This window comes from Salvelinus fontinalis, chromosome 23 (genome assembly GCF_029448725.1).
Source record: "Salvelinus fontinalis isolate EN_2023a chromosome 23, ASM2944872v1, whole genome shotgun sequence".
In the NCBI taxonomy this organism is placed as follows: Eukaryota; Metazoa; Chordata; class Actinopteri; order Salmoniformes; family Salmonidae; genus Salvelinus; species Salvelinus fontinalis.
This window is the reverse complement of record NC_074687.1, coordinates 13,098,501-13,116,793: the sequence shown is the minus strand read 5'-3', so window position 1 is coordinate 13,116,793 and position 18,293 is coordinate 13,098,501. Positions and strand designations below refer to the sequence as shown.

Sequence of the window (18,293 nt, the reverse complement as noted above, 5' to 3'; positions counted from 1 at the left end):
TCACTAGCTCTCCAGTGCTTTCTACATTATATGGAGCTAACTCCTACCATTCACCACCAGTGTTTAACATCCTACCGTGTCATCAGTAAATAAGTCCTCAGGCTCTTGCTGTGATGGGCTCTGTCTTAATCAAACCCACAACTCTGTTGTAAGAACCATGCTTCAACCAATAGAGCTATGGGAATAGAATGGTCTACTGGACGTGTTGTGACTGTTTTGTCCTCCAGGCCTTTCGGGCAGTGTTACGAGTTTCTCACGTTGCACACGGTGAAGAAGTACTTCCTGCCCGTCATCGAGATGGTTCCTCAGTTCCTGGAGAATCTGACAGACGAGGAGCTGAAGAAGGAAGCCAAGAACGAAGCCAAAAATGATGCCCTGTCCATGATCATCAAGTCACTGAAGAACCTGGCCTCCAAGGTGCCTGGGCAGGAGGAGACCGTCAAGAACTTAGAGATTTTTAGGTTAAAAATGATTCTTAGGTGAGTTCGCTTCAGACCAAACTGTCCTAAAGGTTTTGTTTTAAAACACTTTGTGCTTTCTGTATTAAAAACAAGAAAACAAATTATTTCCCTAAAAGCTTCAGAAGTAAAAACAATTTTGTTGCACATCCTGCAGGTCTACAGATATATCCAGGCATGTATTGTATTGTATTGGCTAAATGCTAACCTGAGATACCTGCACGCATTGTGTATTGATGTCAATGAGAGTTATGTAAAAATGTAAGTAATGTTCGTGGACTTAAGTTAGGAATTGCCCCAATGTGAACTATTTGTTGATGGTAATCTGTGGTGATTGTGTTTTCATCCACAGGTTATTGCAAATTTCCTCTTTTAATGGCAAAATGAATGCACTAAACGAAGTAAACAAAGTAATCTCCAGTGTGTCCTATTACACACATCGGCATGGCAACCCCGAGGAGGAGGAGTGGCTAACTGCAGAACGCATGGCAGTGAGTTAACCATCAATCAAGTATAATTTTTTATTTTGTAATTGTCAGCTAACATGAATATACACACACAAAATTAAGTTAATCAAATGTATTTGTTTAACCTGTCTAGGACTAGCGGAACCCTTCGCCAACAGCCAATTAAATTTCAGGGTGCCAAATTCAATCAACAGAAATCTCATAATTCAATTTTCTCAAACATACAAGTATTAGACACCATTTTAAAGATAAAATTCTTGTTAATCCAACCACAGTGTCCGATTTAAAAAAAAAAAAAAAAAAAAAAAAAAAAAAAAAGCTTGTCGGCGAAAGCAGAAAATATCATTATGTTAGGTCAGCAACTAGTCACAGAAAGCATACAGTGATTTTCCAACCAAAGAGAGGAGTCACAAAAAGCAGAAATATTTATAAAATGAATCACTAACCTTTGATATTCTTCATCAGATGACACTCGCGGGACAACATGTTACACAATACATGTATGTTTTGTTCGATCAAGTTCATATTTATATCCAAAAACCTCAGTTTACATTTGGCTTTGCCTCCAAATCATCCCGTGAATTTGCACAGAGCCACATCAAATCACAGAAATACTCATAATAAACATTAATAAAAGATACAAGTGTTATTCACAGATTTAAAGATATACTTCTCCTTAATGCAACCGCTGTGTCAGATTTCAAAAAAACTTTACGGAAAAAGCAAACCAGATTTTTTTTTCTCAGGTTTTTGCCTGCCATATGAGTTCTGTTATACTCAAATACATCATTCAAACAGTTTTAGAAACTTCAGAGTATTTTCTATCCAAATCTATTAATAATATGCATATATTAGCAACTGGGACTGAGTAGCAGGCAGTTTATTCTGGGCATGCTTTTCATCCAAACGTGAAAATGCTGCCCGTTATCCATAACAAGTTAACGCTACACAAGTGCTTTTGCCACAAAGTATCTAGTATAGAGAGTATACCGTAGTGTGGTTTCTGTTAGCGTAGTCGGCAGAACTGATGGTGTTTGAGTGGAGATTGAAAGATATCTGTATGTTTGTTAGGAGTGGATCCAGCAGAACCACATCCTGTCCATTGTGCTGAGGGACAGCCTTCACCAGCCTCAGTACGTAGAGAAACTAGAGAAGATACTGCGCTTCGTCATCAAGGAGAAAGCTCTTACCATGCAGGACCTGGACAACATCTGGGCTGCACAGGTACTGTGCATGCGTTTTGTTAGTGCATGTGTGTGTGCGTTTGAAGAGAAATCATTGATGATCACACATTGTTCAGGTGAAGGGGATATGAACTGTAACAGCTCTTACAACAGAATGGGAAATCCTTCATGTCTTAACTGGGGCATTTCCAGGTCTTTGGGGTTGATTAGCTGAAATGCCCTTACCTAAGCATGGATCGTTCTATCAAATTGAGTTTATGTGCTCCTGCATCTTCTCTATGTGAAATGTAAGGCTGAGAACAGATAAACCAGCAATGCAATCGCTGACATATTTTTTTGTTGACACGTTTCACCGGCAGGCTGGTAAACATGAGGCCATTGTGAAGAACGTACACGACCTTCTGGCCAAGCTGGCCTGGGACTTCTCTCCTGAGCAGCTTGACCACCTCTTTGACTGCTTCAAGGTGAGAGACTTCTCTCCACACACAACACGTTTCACTATCCTTGCGGGTACCTAAAATGTATTTCCCTAACCTTAACTCATAACCCTACATGTAATCCGTAAGCCTTGTGGGGATCCCACAAGGGATAATTTTCCTAGTTTTACTATCCTTGTGGGGACTTTCTGGTACCGACGAGGAAGCACACACATTGCTCTCCTAACCCCTGTCGTGGTTTGTTTGTGGTCTGCAGGCGAGTTGGACGAATGCCAGTAAGAAGCAACGTGAGAAGCTGTTGGAACTGATCCGTCGCTTGGCGGAGGACGACAAGGATGGAGTGATGGCCCACAAGGTGAACATGGGTTAAAGAGATGTATTTTTCCAGCTCTTGTGCTCCATTTGGATATGAGTATTGAAGGCTCCTCTACTCCTCTCACCACAAGGTGTTGAACCTGTTGTGGAACCTGGCTCACAGCGATGACGTGCCTGTAGACATCATGGACCAGGCCCTCAGTGCTCACATCAAGATACTGGACTACAGTTGCTCTCAGGTAATACTAGGAACCAGTCAAGAGCCAGGCGACTGCTTTCCCACAAGGCTCGAGGTATTGAGAACCAGTCAATGTTTTAGGGGTCTATTGGGGTGCTAGCAAGAATTGGCTGTGTGTGTTCCTTGAATACTGTTGATGTTAATGTTCTTGTTCATTTCAGGATAGAGACACGCAGAAGATCCAGTGGATCGATCGCTTCATAGAAGAGTTGCGCACCAATGACAAATGGGTGATTCCTGCACTAAAGCAGATCCGAGAGATCTGTAGCCTGTTCGGAGAGGCTCCTCAGAATCTCAGGTAAGGAGATGGACAGGGTCCGAGTTCAACTACGGGCTGGGAGGGAGACATAATTCATAAACTCTGTTGAACATGTTTGTGATTTACAAAGATATGGAAACAGAATGAGTACAAATTGAGGCTTATTCAGAAGGACACAAGGTAACAGACAGAAATGTACACTGGATAGCAGACATGCTTATTTGTAATGTAGAATAAGGAATTTTGTCAGCTCTATCTGCAACATTGTAAATATTCACACCACTTTCATTTTGGTTGCGCTCAGAATGCTATGCTTGGTTATACATTTGCTCCACGCCTTTAAAGCATGGCCTTAATTTTTCACATAGCTGACACTCAGATGTCCCTGGCATTTTAATCACATTTCCAGAGGGGCTGAAGCATGCCAACTCTTTTGTAAACAGGCATTTTCTGTTAACAGTCTGATATTTGACCTTGCCATCCAGTTTGATCTGGTTTTCACTTAGACAGTGATAATTCTTAGGCTAAAAATGAGCGAATGTACTGTATCTTGCTTCTTTAACGCTGAGCTCTCAAAGTAGCATAGATATTGTTGAATTAGGTGCTGCTTTTAATAACGTGCAGTTGTACTGACTGAAGTAGCATTGGTAAATGCAGCAAATATGTAGCACACCACATGCCTGTTGTTTTTCAGAAAGAAAATGCCTATTAACATACAAACGAACTTAGTGGGGTAAGTTGACAGCTAATTTGGGGGATATTATGGCAAAAATCAAACTTTGAAATTGTTATGTCTAAATTCACTCTTTCTCTCAGATGGTACAACAGATCTGTAATGTTTATTTTCATTCATAAATCTGCTTTAGCAAACCTTTCTCAAGGTAAACCTCAAATTACACCATATTCCCTACACTACTGCACTACCTTTGACCAGAGCCACAAATTACCTCATAGTGCACTACTTTTCACCAGAGCCACAAAGGTCTCTTGTCAATTAGTGTACTGTATGGGGAATTGCATGCAGAAGTAGTGCACTACATGGGGAAATAGGGTGTAATTTGAGATGCACTCAAAAGCGTTTCTTTCTGCAGCAGCTCCTCTTAGCTCCAATCACCTGACTGTTTGCAGGGTGACATTTGGGGGGCATTTCTGGGAGCACTGCTTACTCACGTTTCTGAAACACATCGTAGTGATTTTAAGAATGAAATTCATCACCATTTCTCTTTCTGCACACACAGACACACACCCACACACAGATCCTGAGGTACTGTTTAGAATGCTGGATATACCAATACTGCTTTCTTTGCACTACAGGTGCAGAGAAGCAACAACATTTTGCAGATAAATTATTGTAATTTTGCAGATAAATTATTGTAATTTCATTAGTATGAGGGGGGTTGATGTAAAAGTTGATGTTGTCAGCCTGTCATAGACATGGTGACTAAGTCTCTGAACTTTTATCTCTCTCTCTCTCCATCCCTCTCTCTCTGCTCTACAGTCAGACCCAGAGGAGTCCTCATGTGTTCTATCGTCATGACCTGATTAACCAGCTGCAACACAACCATGCCCTGGTCACGCTGGTGGCTGAGAACCTCTCTGCCTACATGGAGACCATGAGGCAGTTCTCTAAAGGTACGGACCACCTCACACAGGGGGGGACATTTTCTCATTCATCACCGTTGCCTCATTCTTGACTTTCAGACTTCTTCTGATAGCAGAATATCTGAAATACTATTTCTCTGTTATCTACCCTCTTTTTCTAACCCTGGGGCAATTGCCATGTTAGTTTTCCATTTGAAAAACCTCAGCATTTGGGTAAAATTATAAGATGCACCTTGAGCCCTCACATAGATGATTGTGTGTGTCGTGTAGCCGAGCAGGCGGAGTTTGACCCCCAGACGGTGAGGGTAGGGAGCCGCTACAGCCACGTACAGGAAGTCCAGGAGAGACTCAACTTCCTGAGGTATGACATCACATCCGCAGGGTAGTATCATTAGGCACCAAACAGAAGAAAAGACTGTAACCGGTAGGGACTGAAGCGCTCATTTCTGTTTTCCATTGCAGAGCCCTTTAAAAAAGTTTTACATTGCATGACCTAATGAATATGACCCAGCTCGTCTTCATGGATTAGTGAATGGAAGTGAACGGTAAACTGAGCCACTGTAGTCTGATCTTCATGGTTAATGTATGTGTCTGTGTTGTCCCCAGGTTCCTGCTGAAGGACGGCCAGTTGTGGCTCTGTGCTCCTCAGGCCAAACAGATCTGGAAGTGCCTGGCTGAGAACGCAGTCTTTCTTTGTGACCGAGAGGCCTGCTTCAAATGGTACGCTGCCATCGTCAATATTATTATCACCTCGAAAGGGTGAATATGGCTCCAACATCTTTCTATTTCCTTTTACTCATTTATAGAGAACAACTCAAATGATCTACATTTTATCAACACGAAAAACACCAAGTCAACTCTGTTTTTCTTACACAGGTACTCGAAGCTGATGGGAGATGAGCCAGACCTGGACCCGGACATCAACAAGGACTTCTTTGAGAACAACGTTCTGCAGCTGGACCCGTCTCTGCTCACGGAGAACGGCATGAAGTGCTTTGAGAGGTTCTTCAAGGCCGTCAACTGCAGGGAGGGCAAGCTGGTGGCCAAACGCAGGGCCTACATGATGGACGACCTGGAACTCATAGGCCTTGACTACCTCTGGAGGGTGAGTTATTTAGCCTACTTATCACTGTTATGAAGCTGTTATAACTGGCAGCTGTTGCTACTTGTAGGGCTGGACCAATGTTCCTTCTAGTGCAGAATAAATATCAGCCCATGCAGAGAAGCATGAGATTGAACTTCACTAAACTTTCTAGAGTTTTCCCAGTTAACACTATCAACCTTTCCTTTTACTGTGGGAATTGTGATTGATACAACACAGTATTAGCCACTGTCAATGCAATACCGAAACAAAAACGAACTATGCAATACTTAGTATGCAAAACCAACTATGCATGAGATTTTGTTTTAGGCAGAATACATCGGAATAGGATTCAATAGCATTGAAAGGCACGACTCAGGCCCGTACTCTACACAGACCGGTGCACTGTAACCAAACAGAGCTGCAGTAGGCCTATATTCAAATAGACCATTGCCATATATGGTTATGTGCCATTCACTTTCATCTGGACTGTGTTTACAGCATGAGCGGTTGTGAGTAGATGCGCTTGTTTTGAGATCAAAGCGAGAGCTGTATGTAAACACTTGTGCACATTTGTATATTTGTTCATATCATTTGCTAGATAGTGAGTTGTTAGCCCAGTTATAGATAATTTGTTGTAGGGGAGTGGTTGCTTCCTACAAGAGCACAAAACGTGTGCATTTCTAGCCATCTTTGAAAAGTGTCAGTTCGATATTTTTTTTTTGTCTTAAAGGGGTGGGGTTGTATTTTGAGACAGCCTTAAATAAGCTAAGGAGCAAATAGGCACAGGAGTAGCATAATTTGTCTGATTCTCTGTAATAATGGTATGGGAATAATTATGCATTTTATTTTGTCAAGTGGTTTCTTGCATCAAACAACATTTTCAGTTGCCTCCTTGACAAGTGGATTAACAGGTTAATGTCAAGCCCTGCATTGTTTTTTTCCCAAAAGTCTCATTGAACACCACACATTGGCTGCTACTGTAGGCTGAATGGTAGAACAGCTATTTCCATGTTGAAATGTTACGGGATGCATTTTCTCCATTGTTTTTGATGGTAGGCCACTCTGGTAGGCCTACATTATGATCAAATAGCCACAGTAGCCTACCTGACCACTGTTAAAACTGTAACTTAAAGCGGGTACAAGAAGTTAGCTAAGTGCTGAACAAATTGAGGGAACATTGGGCTGGACTTCCTCCGGAAGGTGGTGTTTATAAAGCCTCAGCACTGTGGTTATGCAGACAGCTGTAACCATCTTTTTAAACCTTGAACTCCCTATGGACTACATATACTTCAGAAAGTATTCAGACCTCTTGACTTTTCCCACATTTTGTTACATTGCAGCCTTAATTTAAAATAGATTAATTAAATAAAAATCCTCATCAATCTACACACGATACCCCATAATGACAAAGCGAAAACAGGGTTTTAGACATTTTTGCAAATGTATCTTATTTACTTAAGTATTCAGACCCTTCGCTATGAGAGTCCAAATTGAGCTCAGGTGCATCCTGTTTCCATTGATCATCCTTGACATTTCTACAACTTGATTGGAGTACACTTTTTGGTAAATTCAACTGATTGGACATGGTTTGGAAAAGCACACACCTGTGTATATAAGATCTCACAGTTGATAGTGCATGTCAGAGCAAAATCCAAACCATGAGGTCGAAGGATTTGTCTGTAGTTCTTCGAGACAAGATTGTGTTGAGGCACAGATCTGGGGAAGGGTACCAAAACATTTCTGCATTATTGAACACAGTGGCCTCCATCATTCTTAAATGGAAGAAGTTTGGAATCACCAAGACTCTTCCTAGAGCTTGACCGCCTGGCCAAACTGAACAATCGGGGGGGAAGGGCCTTGGTCTGGGACGTGACCAAGAACCCGATGGTCACTAACAGAGCTCCAGAGTATCTCTGTTGAGATGGGAGAACCTTCCAGAAGGACAACCATCTCTGCAGCACTCCGCCAATCAGGCCTTTATGGTAGTGGCCAGACGGAAGCCACTCCTCAGTAAAAGGCACATGACAGCCCACTTGGAGTTTGCCAAAAGGCACCTAAAGACAATGAGAAACAAGATTCTCTGGTCTGATGAAACCAGCATGGTGGTGGCAGGATCGAGGGGAAAGATGAAACTAGAAAAGTACAGAGAGATCCTTGATGAAAACCTGCTCCAGATCACTCAGGACCCCCGACTGGGGCAAATGTTCACCTTCCAACAGGACAACAACCCTAAGCACACAGCCAAGACCACGCAGGAGTGGCTTCGGGCAGTGGTGGAAAAAGTACGCAATTATCATACTTTAAAAACATTTATTGAGTATTTATAACATACAATATACTTGCAGTGAAGCCGCCCAATAACTACACCACATTAGTCATCCAACAGACTCCCATCCAGAGCGACACACAGAAGCAACCAGGGTCACCGCCGTGCTCAAGGGCACGTCAACAGATCTCCCACAAGGTCAAAAACGGGGGCCCGAAACAGCGATTCATCAGCCACCGGCCCAAGGAACAAAAGAGAGAAAAGAAAGACAAAGGAAAACAGAGAACAACAATGCAAAAGACATCAAGGACAACAAATCATAACAGCAAGGCCAACTTACACTATTTACGTGTATGTGTGCATGTGTACAAATACCTGCACGGCATCAGCCTCAGACAAACCGGCATTAGCTGTAACAACACTGCCCCTCAGTGTCATTCAAACTTACTTTTTACGTTTTATTTTGACTTTGAACGTCATTCTATCCCCCGCCCAGCAACTCCACTCCCACTTGTCTCCAATTCCACATCCCAACCCTCAGCTTCCCTCAGCAATTATCCTACTTGAGTAAAAGTAATGATACCTTAATAGAAAATGAAGTCACCCAGTAAAATACTACTTGAGTTAAAAGTATTTGGTTTTAAATATACTTCAGTATCAAATGTACATGTAATTGCTAAAATATACTTAAGTATCAAAAGTAAAAGTATAAATCATTTCAAATTCCTTATATTAAGCAAACCAGAGGGCACCATTTTCTTGTTTTGTGTTTATTTATGGAGAGCCAGGGGTACACCCCAACACTCAGAAAATTTACAAACGAAGCATTTGTGTTTTGTGAGTCTGCCAGATCATAGGCAGTAGGGATGTTTTTTTGATATGTGCACGAATTGGACCATTTTCCTGTCCTGCTAAAGCATTCTAAATGTAACAAGTACTTTTCTGTGTCAGAGAAAATGTATGGGGTAAAAAGTACATTATTTTCTTTAGGAATGTAGTGAAGTAAAAGTTGCCAAAGTACAGATACCCTAAAAAAAAAGTACTTTACACCACTAAACTTCGGGACTCTGAATGTCCTTAAGTGGCCCAGCCAGAGCCCGGACTTGAACCCGATGTAGCATCTCTAGAGAGACCTGAAAATAGCTGTGCAGCAACACTCCCCATCCAGCCTGACAGAGCTTGAGAGGATCTGCAGAGAAGAATGGGAGAAACTCCACAGATACAGGTGTGCCAAGCTTTTAGTGTCATACCCAAGAACATTCGAGGCTGTAATCTCTGCCAAAGCTGCTTCAAAATGGTACTGAGCAAAGGGTCTGAATACTTATGTAAAAGTGATGTTTCTGTTTTTTATTTAATCTAGCAAACATTTCTAAAAATCTGTTTTTGCTTTGTTGTTGAAGGAAAAAATAAATGTAATCAATTTTAGAATAAGGGGTCTGACTACTTTCCGACGTCACTGTATGTTCTACCTACACCCGTTGCCTTTTCTGGCCCGTTGTGTATCTAGATGTTTATATTTGGAGGCCTCTGTGTCTGAAACAAACGGTGAAATGACTGACGGCATGTCTAGCCTACTGTATATATATTAATGAACTGCTCAAGCATTTTACTCTGCTGCTTTCTTGATCATATTGTCTTCTGTCTCACCAAGCCAAAATTCAAAATGCACAACTTCAAAGAAGACATACTCTCTGAATGCTGCTATTTGAGGTGATGCTCATTAGTCATTTCCGTGCATCTATAAACCTCTGGGTTCTGTGGGATTGTTTCAGGAGTAACTGGAACTGATAGACTTAGTGAGTATGGATGTATGGGAGAGGGTGGGTGGCTGACCCAGTTAGCAGCCTAGCTGTTTGACCTACATGGCCTGTAATCCCTCTGTGTTAAATGCAGTCCTTACATCACAGAGGAACAGACAAGTCTTCTGGATTCTGCTAAACCGAACATCAGCTTCTGTGGTGCTGAGGATGGAGGGCTGTTTAAATGTTGTGGAGTCTGACAGTCCAATGGCTTCCGATGATGTTGTGTAGTCTGTTATGGCTTTAACGGTACATGTATTTGTACAGAACAGCTCGGGAAGGAGACCTCGGTTCCGTCCGCACTGTTAACCCGAATGAGTATATAAAACACTGTCTATAGGCTACGCTGCATTGTATGCCATTGCCAAGTGAGTAAATCTGAGCTGAAAAACACATTCTAGGCTATTCTGCTAAAACTACTGTCCATGTGCCCGATGTAATCAAAATTAAAATCTTAACTAGCGGATTTCAAACTATCCTTTTCGCCATCTTTTAGGAACATTTTGGCTTCACAGTCGATTAAAACGGGGATGGACAGATAAAACGTTAATATTATGTTCCCCACTGCTCAACGAGAATAGCCTATGCAGAGTGGTGCGTGTAGCTTGTCGTCCAATCACAAGTAATCAAAGCGCCACTACAGTCAGAGCGTCAGTGTCTGATAAAGCAAGTTAGGAGATTATCTAATCAATGGAAAATGGAATTAAAATGATGGAATTAAAAGTTAAATGAGAAGTATATGCTACAACAAACAAGGGCCAGGTAGGCTGCTATTTATATGAATATTACAGATGTGTTCTTTGTAACTAGGAAAGGAAGAACGCCCATGCAGACTCAATTAGCAGCTAATTTAGCTAGCTCTCTTAGCCAACTAGCTTCTCTCGGTTTGATGCCGTCAAGACATGTTTCTAGGGAATCATATGGGATGATTAATAGCCTAGCAATGACAAGCTAGAAGTTAGTCTACTAGCGCAAGTTGGCTCGGTTGGGTGCTTCCTCCCTTGCTACTGTTTCACTCGCTCACAGCGCACACACCGCAAGGCCCCTCTGCCTGCTCTCCCTCAAGCTGCATCCGCTCTAGTTAAAAAAGTAGTTTACAAGTTGACTTTTCGGCTGCTTCCCTCACTCGGATCCGACCACGTCTATACGGAACTGGTCTCTATATTGAAAAATGTATGATGCCTATTTGTCGGGTTGGGAAAGCCTCAGGTCCATTTCCGAATGGGTCCTTGAGGCCCAACAACAATCCCTGTCACAACAGACAATAATGTCACATTGTGAATTAGGGTGCTTTTAAATTAACGTATTTGGCCCATAAACAAACATTAACAACAGTAACTGTTGGAATTTCATTTTTCAGCTGTACCGTGACCAAAAAAACGCAATATGTACCAAACCGTGGGATTGGTCGAACTGTTACACCGTTAGTCAGTCCAATGGCTTCTGATGATGATGTTGTATAGGCTGTCAGTCAGTCCAATGGCTTCTGATGATGATGTTGTATAGGCTGTCAGTCAGTCCAATGGCTTCTGATGATGATGTTGTATAGGCTGTCAGTCAGTCCAATGGCTTCTGATGATGATGTTGTATAGGCTGTCAGTCAGTCCAATGGCTTCTGATGATGATGTTGTATAGGCTGTCAGTCAGTCCAATGGCTTCTGATGATGATGTTGTATAGGCTGTCAGTCAGTCCAATGGCTTCTGATGATGATGTTGTATAGGCTGTCAAGTCAGTCCAATGGCTTCTGATGATGATGAAACATGTGTTGGTCCAAGTGTTCTTCTAACCTTGTTATTCACGCTCTGGGCATATTAGATGATTCACAGGTTTATTTGTTTTAGATGTGAGATTGCTTAACCTTGTTCTCACGTGCTGTGCATAGCTGATTCAGGAGTTGTGTTAATGTATATTTGGGTATTCAGCCTTTTTGCACAGTAGGGGCCTAGGCTACATTTGAGCTCATAGGATTTTCTCATATGCAATGTTTGGTTGTGAATAATTTATTTTATTGCATCCTAAGCAAAGCTCATTTTACAATGTGATGTTATTGATTGGGCTGGTAAGCCTTGCGTGGTACACATTTAGCACGTACACACACACACAGTATTTGAGGCTGGGTTAATGTACTGCTGTTAGTGTGTGAAATCAGGGTCAGCGGTAGTGACTGGTGATGATTCTGTGGGCTGTTGCTGAGTGCCTATTAATGGTCCCCTCTACTCTGGATGTCATAACACACTGTTCAGTGTTGTCTCCAGGGCTGTGTGATAGAGAGAGAGAAAGGCGGAGGCGTCCATTGATTCCATCTGAAATTTCCTCTTGCCAGGTCGTAATTCAAGGGAGCGATGACATCGCCAGTCGAGCCATAGACCTGCTGAAAGAGATCTACACCAACCTTGGACCAAAACTACAAGTCAATCAGGTAACCTGGGTGTCCCCTGTCCCCGTAACAATAACAGCTCAATCTGCTGTTAGGTCATCCTAAATCATTTAGCCATTTTGAGACAACCACTTACATATAAACACAGTCATGAATAGAATAGTGATTGTATTGCTGATCAATGATAGTTGATGATAATTTAGACCGGGACAGTCAGTGTGATACAACACTACAGCAACTGTTTTCCATTCCCTACCTCTGGGATCCCTGTTGCACATATTGGTTTTATGGATGTTAATGTGGTTAACTGCCGAAAAATATATTTCACCAGTCATGCTTATCGGTCTATAGGTTAATTTGCATAATTTAGTGGAATTAAATTGGATTATGTATTTTCTTTAGTCATATCTTATCACAGGCGCGCAGCATACAGAGCCTAGTTTGAAAAGCGTAAAGGCCTATCACCTGTCAGACAGCACGAGAGCATCTCCTCAAAATGCTGATAGTGGAGTTATGTGCTTTTTTTTTTAAAGCCCAGTTGTTGCACAACAAATAACAATTTGCATGTTTTAACGGCCACATTTAATGGCCACAATTAAAATTAGCTACTATTTTTATTTCTCAATCTCAACTCCATAATTAAAGCACTCCTCCCATTCGCCATTCAAGTGCATAGGCTATAGTCAACGGTAGGCCGGCTGTAGTCAGCGGTAGGCCGGCTATAGTCAACGGTAGGCCGGCTATAGTCAGCGGTAGGCCGGCTGTAGTCAGCGGTAGGCCGGCTGTAGTCAGCGGTAGGCCGGCTATAGTCAGCGGTAGGCCGGCTATAGTCAGCGGTAGGACCGGCTATAGTCAACGGTAGGCCGGCTATAGTCAACGGTAGGCCGGCTATAGTCAGCGGTAGAAAGGCTATAGTCAGCGGTAGAAAGGCTATAGTCAGCGGTAGGCCGGCTATAGTCAGCGGTAGGCCGGCTATAGTCAGCGGTAGGCCGGCTATAGTCAGCGGTAGGCCGGCTATAGTCAGCGGTAGGCCGGCTATAGTCAGCGGTAGGCCGGCTATAGTCAGCGGTAGGCCGGCTATAGTCAGCGGTAGGCCGGCTATAGTCAGCGGTAGGGCGGCTATCAGGACGTCATCCACCACTTTACAATGTGAGCTTGAGGCAATATAACTGTTTGAAACCTGAACAATTTACTTCACTTCAAAGAATGAGTCATGTCTTACCTTGCTTCAAAGTAGCCTAGCCAAAATTCTGCCCTAGAAGTGTTGAGGCATTCTTTTAGTAAATACTTCCTTGTGCCATTAACCAACATTTCCTCGTCATATTAGTAACCCATCCTAGTTGTTATTAGATTCCCCCTCTTTCTATGTTTCTAACTGAGATTTTCATCTCAGTCACATATGGAACCGGTCGCATTAGGTGTGCTGTTTAGAACAGTGTTGTCATCTCAGTCACATATGGAACCGGTCGCATTAGGTGTGCTGTTTAGAACAGTGTTGTCATCTCAGTCACATATGGAACCGGTCGCATTAGGTGTGCTGTTTAGAACAGTGTTTTCCCACAAATTGTATTTTGACAAATTACGTTTTATTGGCTGCTTCATTAAAGAAGTTGAATGTTCAACAACAGGCTATACCCTTTTGACTGGAAGACGATAGGCTTACTATTGTTGCATGTTTTTATTAAGCTCAATGAAAAATGTCTGTTCCTTGAATACATGCATAGTATTTTCTGTTGGTCACGTCATTTTACTGTTAGGAAAAAATATAACAGTTTGTTGTCCGGTTAATGAGGGTTGGTTATTCGAAAGCAGAATTGACCAAAATGTGTATCCCTAATTGGTACTATTTCCAGTACTAGCACCTGATTCCTGACGGATGGATTGGAACACACTGCATTTAGTTCCATACCAACACTGTCAACCATTAGACATGACTCTCCCCCTCCTGAACTCACTACTCTGACTGTCCTTCCCCCCCTGCCGTCCTCCCCCTCATCTGCCCCAATGCAGGTAGAGATCCACGAGGATTTCATCCAGTCATGTTTCGACCGCCTGAAGGCGTCGTACGATACGCTGTGTGTCCTGGAAGGGGACAAGGACAGCATCAACTGTGCCCGGCAGGAGGCCATCCGCATGGTCCGCGTGCTCACTGTGCTGAAGGAGTACATCAACGAGTGTGACAGTGACTACCATGAGGAGAGGACCATACTGCCCATGTCCAGGTAGGACGGACGGACTCCTCCACGCAGAAGCACTGATATTGAGCCTTTTGTCCTGAGAAATGTTTTCCCATTTTGTCTTGACCACTCTCTCTCCATATGTCTGTCCTCTCTGCTCTCTCATTTCCATACATTTAGATAATTACTGAGACTTGGTTCAAAAAAGTCTGTGCCAGATCTGACAGAGGTGGGGGTGTCGCCATATTCATAAAGAACAACTTGAATGTTGATGTCTGTATTACCAGCTCTATGCCCAATACATTTGAGTGGGAGTGGAATGTTAGTGGGAGTTTATCGCCCTCCCAATTGCCCTTAGCAAATTGTCTGACTTGCTGTCTAACTATGCTAAATCTGTATTAATATTGGGGGATTTTAACCTGGATTGGTTGATTCCATTATCAGATAGACTGGAGGATATTTATACTGAGCTAAATTTAACTCCACTGATAACTAAACCAAAACACCCTGAAAAATCGACTCTCTTGGATATCCTTCTGGCAAACGCCCCGTATAAGTATACAGCCAATGGAATCTTTGCTAATGAGCTCAGTGACTGTTGTCCCATTGTATGTATTAGAGATACTAAGCTACTTAAATCGTGTCTACGCATTATTACAAAGATACATTTTAGAATTTTCAACGAGTAACATTTCCTGTATGACTTGGGGTTATGTCCTCTATCTCTGATTCAAATTAGGCCCTTAAATGTTTTACCTCTCTGTTTAACTCTGTTGCACATAAGAATGCCCCATATAAAGATTAAGAGTAAAGGACAGATCTAACCCATGGTTCACGCATTAATTGTCTGAAAGATTTCATGAAAGAAACTAAGCTTGGGCTAAGGTTAGATTGACTGATTCTACCTCTGATTGGCAGTCCTTCAGACATTTGAGAAGTAGATGTCTTACTCTGGTTAGAAAAGCAGTCGACATACTTCTTGAATTGTGTTACTTTAGAGTGGTGGAACTCCAGCTAAATTCTGGAGTGGTCAAATCTTTTGAAAAAAACTACCCCCTCATTTCCCTAGCAGGTTATGACAGCCTCTGGTACCATAACAGATAAAAATTACTTTGGTTGTACTTTTTAATAACCATTTTGCCTCAGCTGGCCATCTATTTGAAAGAACGGTTTCTGAAAATACCTTCATTGCTCTCTTTTTGTCCTTTATTCACCTATAAACAGATACCAGATAATCATGCTCTTCCAGACATACTCTTCTTCTTCCTCATTTGAACCATTTATGTCAATGAATGTAGTGCCTTGCAGAATAAAAAATAAATAATAATCCACAGGAGCTAATTCGCTTGATCCCTTTCTACTGCAGCTTTCTGCCCGGTACATTGTAGAATCTTTGACCCACATTTTTTATTTAACAATTGCTTCTGGTGCTATCCCTAAGACCTGGAAGGCGGTGCATGTCCTCCCCTTTTACAAAAGTGGAGAACCTTCTGACCTAGATAACTTCTGCCCAATTTCTAAACAATCTAATATTAGAACCACTGGAAAATTATCAGCTAAGAACTTTTTTCACTTCAAATGATATTGTTAATGAACACCAGTCTGGTGTTAGACCTGGACATGGCACCGTTTCAGCAGCTCTGCTTGTCTTAAATTATATATTACATTGCTTAGATCATAGGAATCACTGTGCTGCCATATTTCTAGACGTTTCTAAGGCCTTTGATACTGTCGATCATCCCCTACTCATTCAAAGAGCGTCTGAAATTGGCCACGACCAGCTGTCTTGCAGGTAGTTTTGGAACTACATGTCAGACAGGATACTGTGTGCTTTCTGATGGTGTCAAGTTACCTCAATATTACTAAAGGTGTTCCGCATGTGTCAATTTTGGGACTTGTCCTTTTTACTATTTATATAAATAATATTGGTCTAGCTGCAAAAACCTGTAACATTCATCTGTATGTATGCTGATGACCCTGTTATTTACGCTATTGTCCCCTATGTTGTAGCTGCAAACTGATTTTGTTGCCTTACAAAAAGTCCTTGTTGATTTTAAAATTAGTACTTCATGTGGGGAAAAACAACTAAATGTATGCTGTTTTCTAATTCTCATAGAAATATATTTCAGATGGGTTACACATTTATGCATTGGATGGGTGTTTCAGCAAGCACCTTCCCACCTATAAATATCTGTGCTTTTGAATTGCCAATAATTTGCAGTTTTAAAAAAACATACCGATGGGAAAGTTAAGAAGCTGACATTTAAAAGCACGCTTTAAAAACAAATAGAAATAGATCATGCCTCTCCCTAAACAGCAGGAAGCAGATTGTACAGTCAACTTTCCTGCCAGTTCATGACTATGGTGACACCTTTTATCATAGTGCACTTCGCTTTATCGCAGTTTACAGTTTATAGAATGCATCACTGCATCCTGTATCAAAGGATGACTGGTCCTCATAAAAGTCCTGTAGATGTCTTCATTACTCCCTTTTTGTTTACAAAGCGCTACTACACAAGCTTCCTACCTACCTCACTTCACTGTTAAAATAAAAATAGACCCCAAACCTGTTCACAGGGATGGTTAACTCTCCAGGTTCCACTAGTGCGTTACCGTTCTAGGCAAATCCGCTTTCAGTTTTAGTGCTGTCCCCACTTTTGGAATAGCTTACAAACTTCCTACATCTTGACACCCTGGTGCCTCTAGGGAAGTTTAGAACTTTAATATTGAATGACAATTGTCACTGTTTGGATTGAATAATTGTATTTGTGGTGTTTGAAGCTGTCATGTTGATTTTGTCATTTGTATTTTATTTATTCTGATTATTTTGAATTTGTTGTATTGTTTTCCTTCGGGCACCTTTTATAAATGAGACCCTGGTCTCAATGGGTTTCCCTGAATAAATAAAAGTTCAACAAAAATCTCCTCTCTCTCTCTCTTCTCTCAGGGCGTTTCGGGGGAAGCACATCACGTTGATCGTGCGTTTCCCTAACCAGGGCCGTCAGGTGGATGACCTAGACATCTGGTCTCACACCAACGACACCATTGGCTCAGTGCGCCGCGGTATCCTCACACGCATCAAGGCCAACGCTACGCACACCAAAATAGAGCTCTTCATTGGCGGGGAGGTCGTCGACCCAGCCGACGACAGGAAGCTGATTGGCCAGCTCAACCTGAAAGACAAAACGGTGAGTGCAATGAGCCATGTTTTGACGAGTGCATTGTTTTTTTTCTTTAATCTTTACAGCTTGTTTATGTTCGTTTGGGTCATTTTTTTCTTTGACTATTTATACGGAATGGTTTGTCTGTCTTATATTCTCCCGTGTGTGTGTGTAGTTGATCACAGCCAAGCTGACCCAGGTGAGTGCCAACATGCCCTCCAGCCCAGACAGCTCCTCGGACTCTTCCACTGGCTCACCGGGTAACCATGGCAACCACTTCAGCGAAGGGCCCAACCCCGAGGTGGAGAGCTGCCTCCCTGGAGTGGTGAGTGACTTTTAAACACAGACACACACACACACACACACAGCTGTCTCCCTGGAGTGGTAAGTGAATTTTAAACATACTCACAGCTGCGTCCACCGGAGTGGTGCGTCGTTATCTCGTCAGTCACCGTTACTTGGGAAGGG

At 42.2% G+C, this 18,293-nt stretch overlaps 1 protein-coding gene across 5 annotated transcripts in view; it reads left to right on the top strand.

The window, feature by feature from the left end:
• Window positions 1-18,293, top strand: part of LOC129820877 (probable ubiquitin carboxyl-terminal hydrolase FAF-X) — a 77,184-nt gene that overhangs the window by 21,703 nt on the left and 37,188 nt on the right. For 3 of the 5 annotated variants that reach the window (XM_055877947.1, XM_055877945.1, XM_055877946.1), the window contains exons 8-23: window positions 228-479; window positions 811-949; window positions 1,997-2,149; window positions 2,469-2,573; window positions 2,803-2,901; window positions 2,993-3,100; window positions 3,261-3,397; window positions 4,053-4,091; window positions 4,857-4,990; window positions 5,231-5,321; window positions 5,567-5,680; window positions 5,837-6,065; window positions 12,434-12,529; window positions 14,498-14,709; window positions 17,612-17,852; window positions 18,001-18,150. In XM_055877947.1, coding sequence (XP_055733922.1) covers window positions 228-479; window positions 811-949; window positions 1,997-2,149; window positions 2,469-2,573; window positions 2,803-2,901; window positions 2,993-3,100; window positions 3,261-3,397; window positions 4,053-4,091; window positions 4,857-4,990; window positions 5,231-5,321; window positions 5,567-5,680; window positions 5,837-6,065; window positions 12,434-12,529; window positions 14,498-14,709; window positions 17,612-17,852; window positions 18,001-18,150 — 2,299 coding nt within the window. The remainder of the gene's footprint in view (window positions 1-227; window positions 480-810; window positions 950-1,996; window positions 2,150-2,468; window positions 2,574-2,802; window positions 2,902-2,992; window positions 3,101-3,260; window positions 3,398-4,052; window positions 4,092-4,856; window positions 4,991-5,230; window positions 5,322-5,566; window positions 5,681-5,836; window positions 6,066-12,433; window positions 12,530-14,497; window positions 14,710-17,611; window positions 17,853-18,000; window positions 18,151-18,293) is intronic. The other 2 variants (XM_055877949.1, XM_055877948.1) reach the window with 1 other exon arrangement.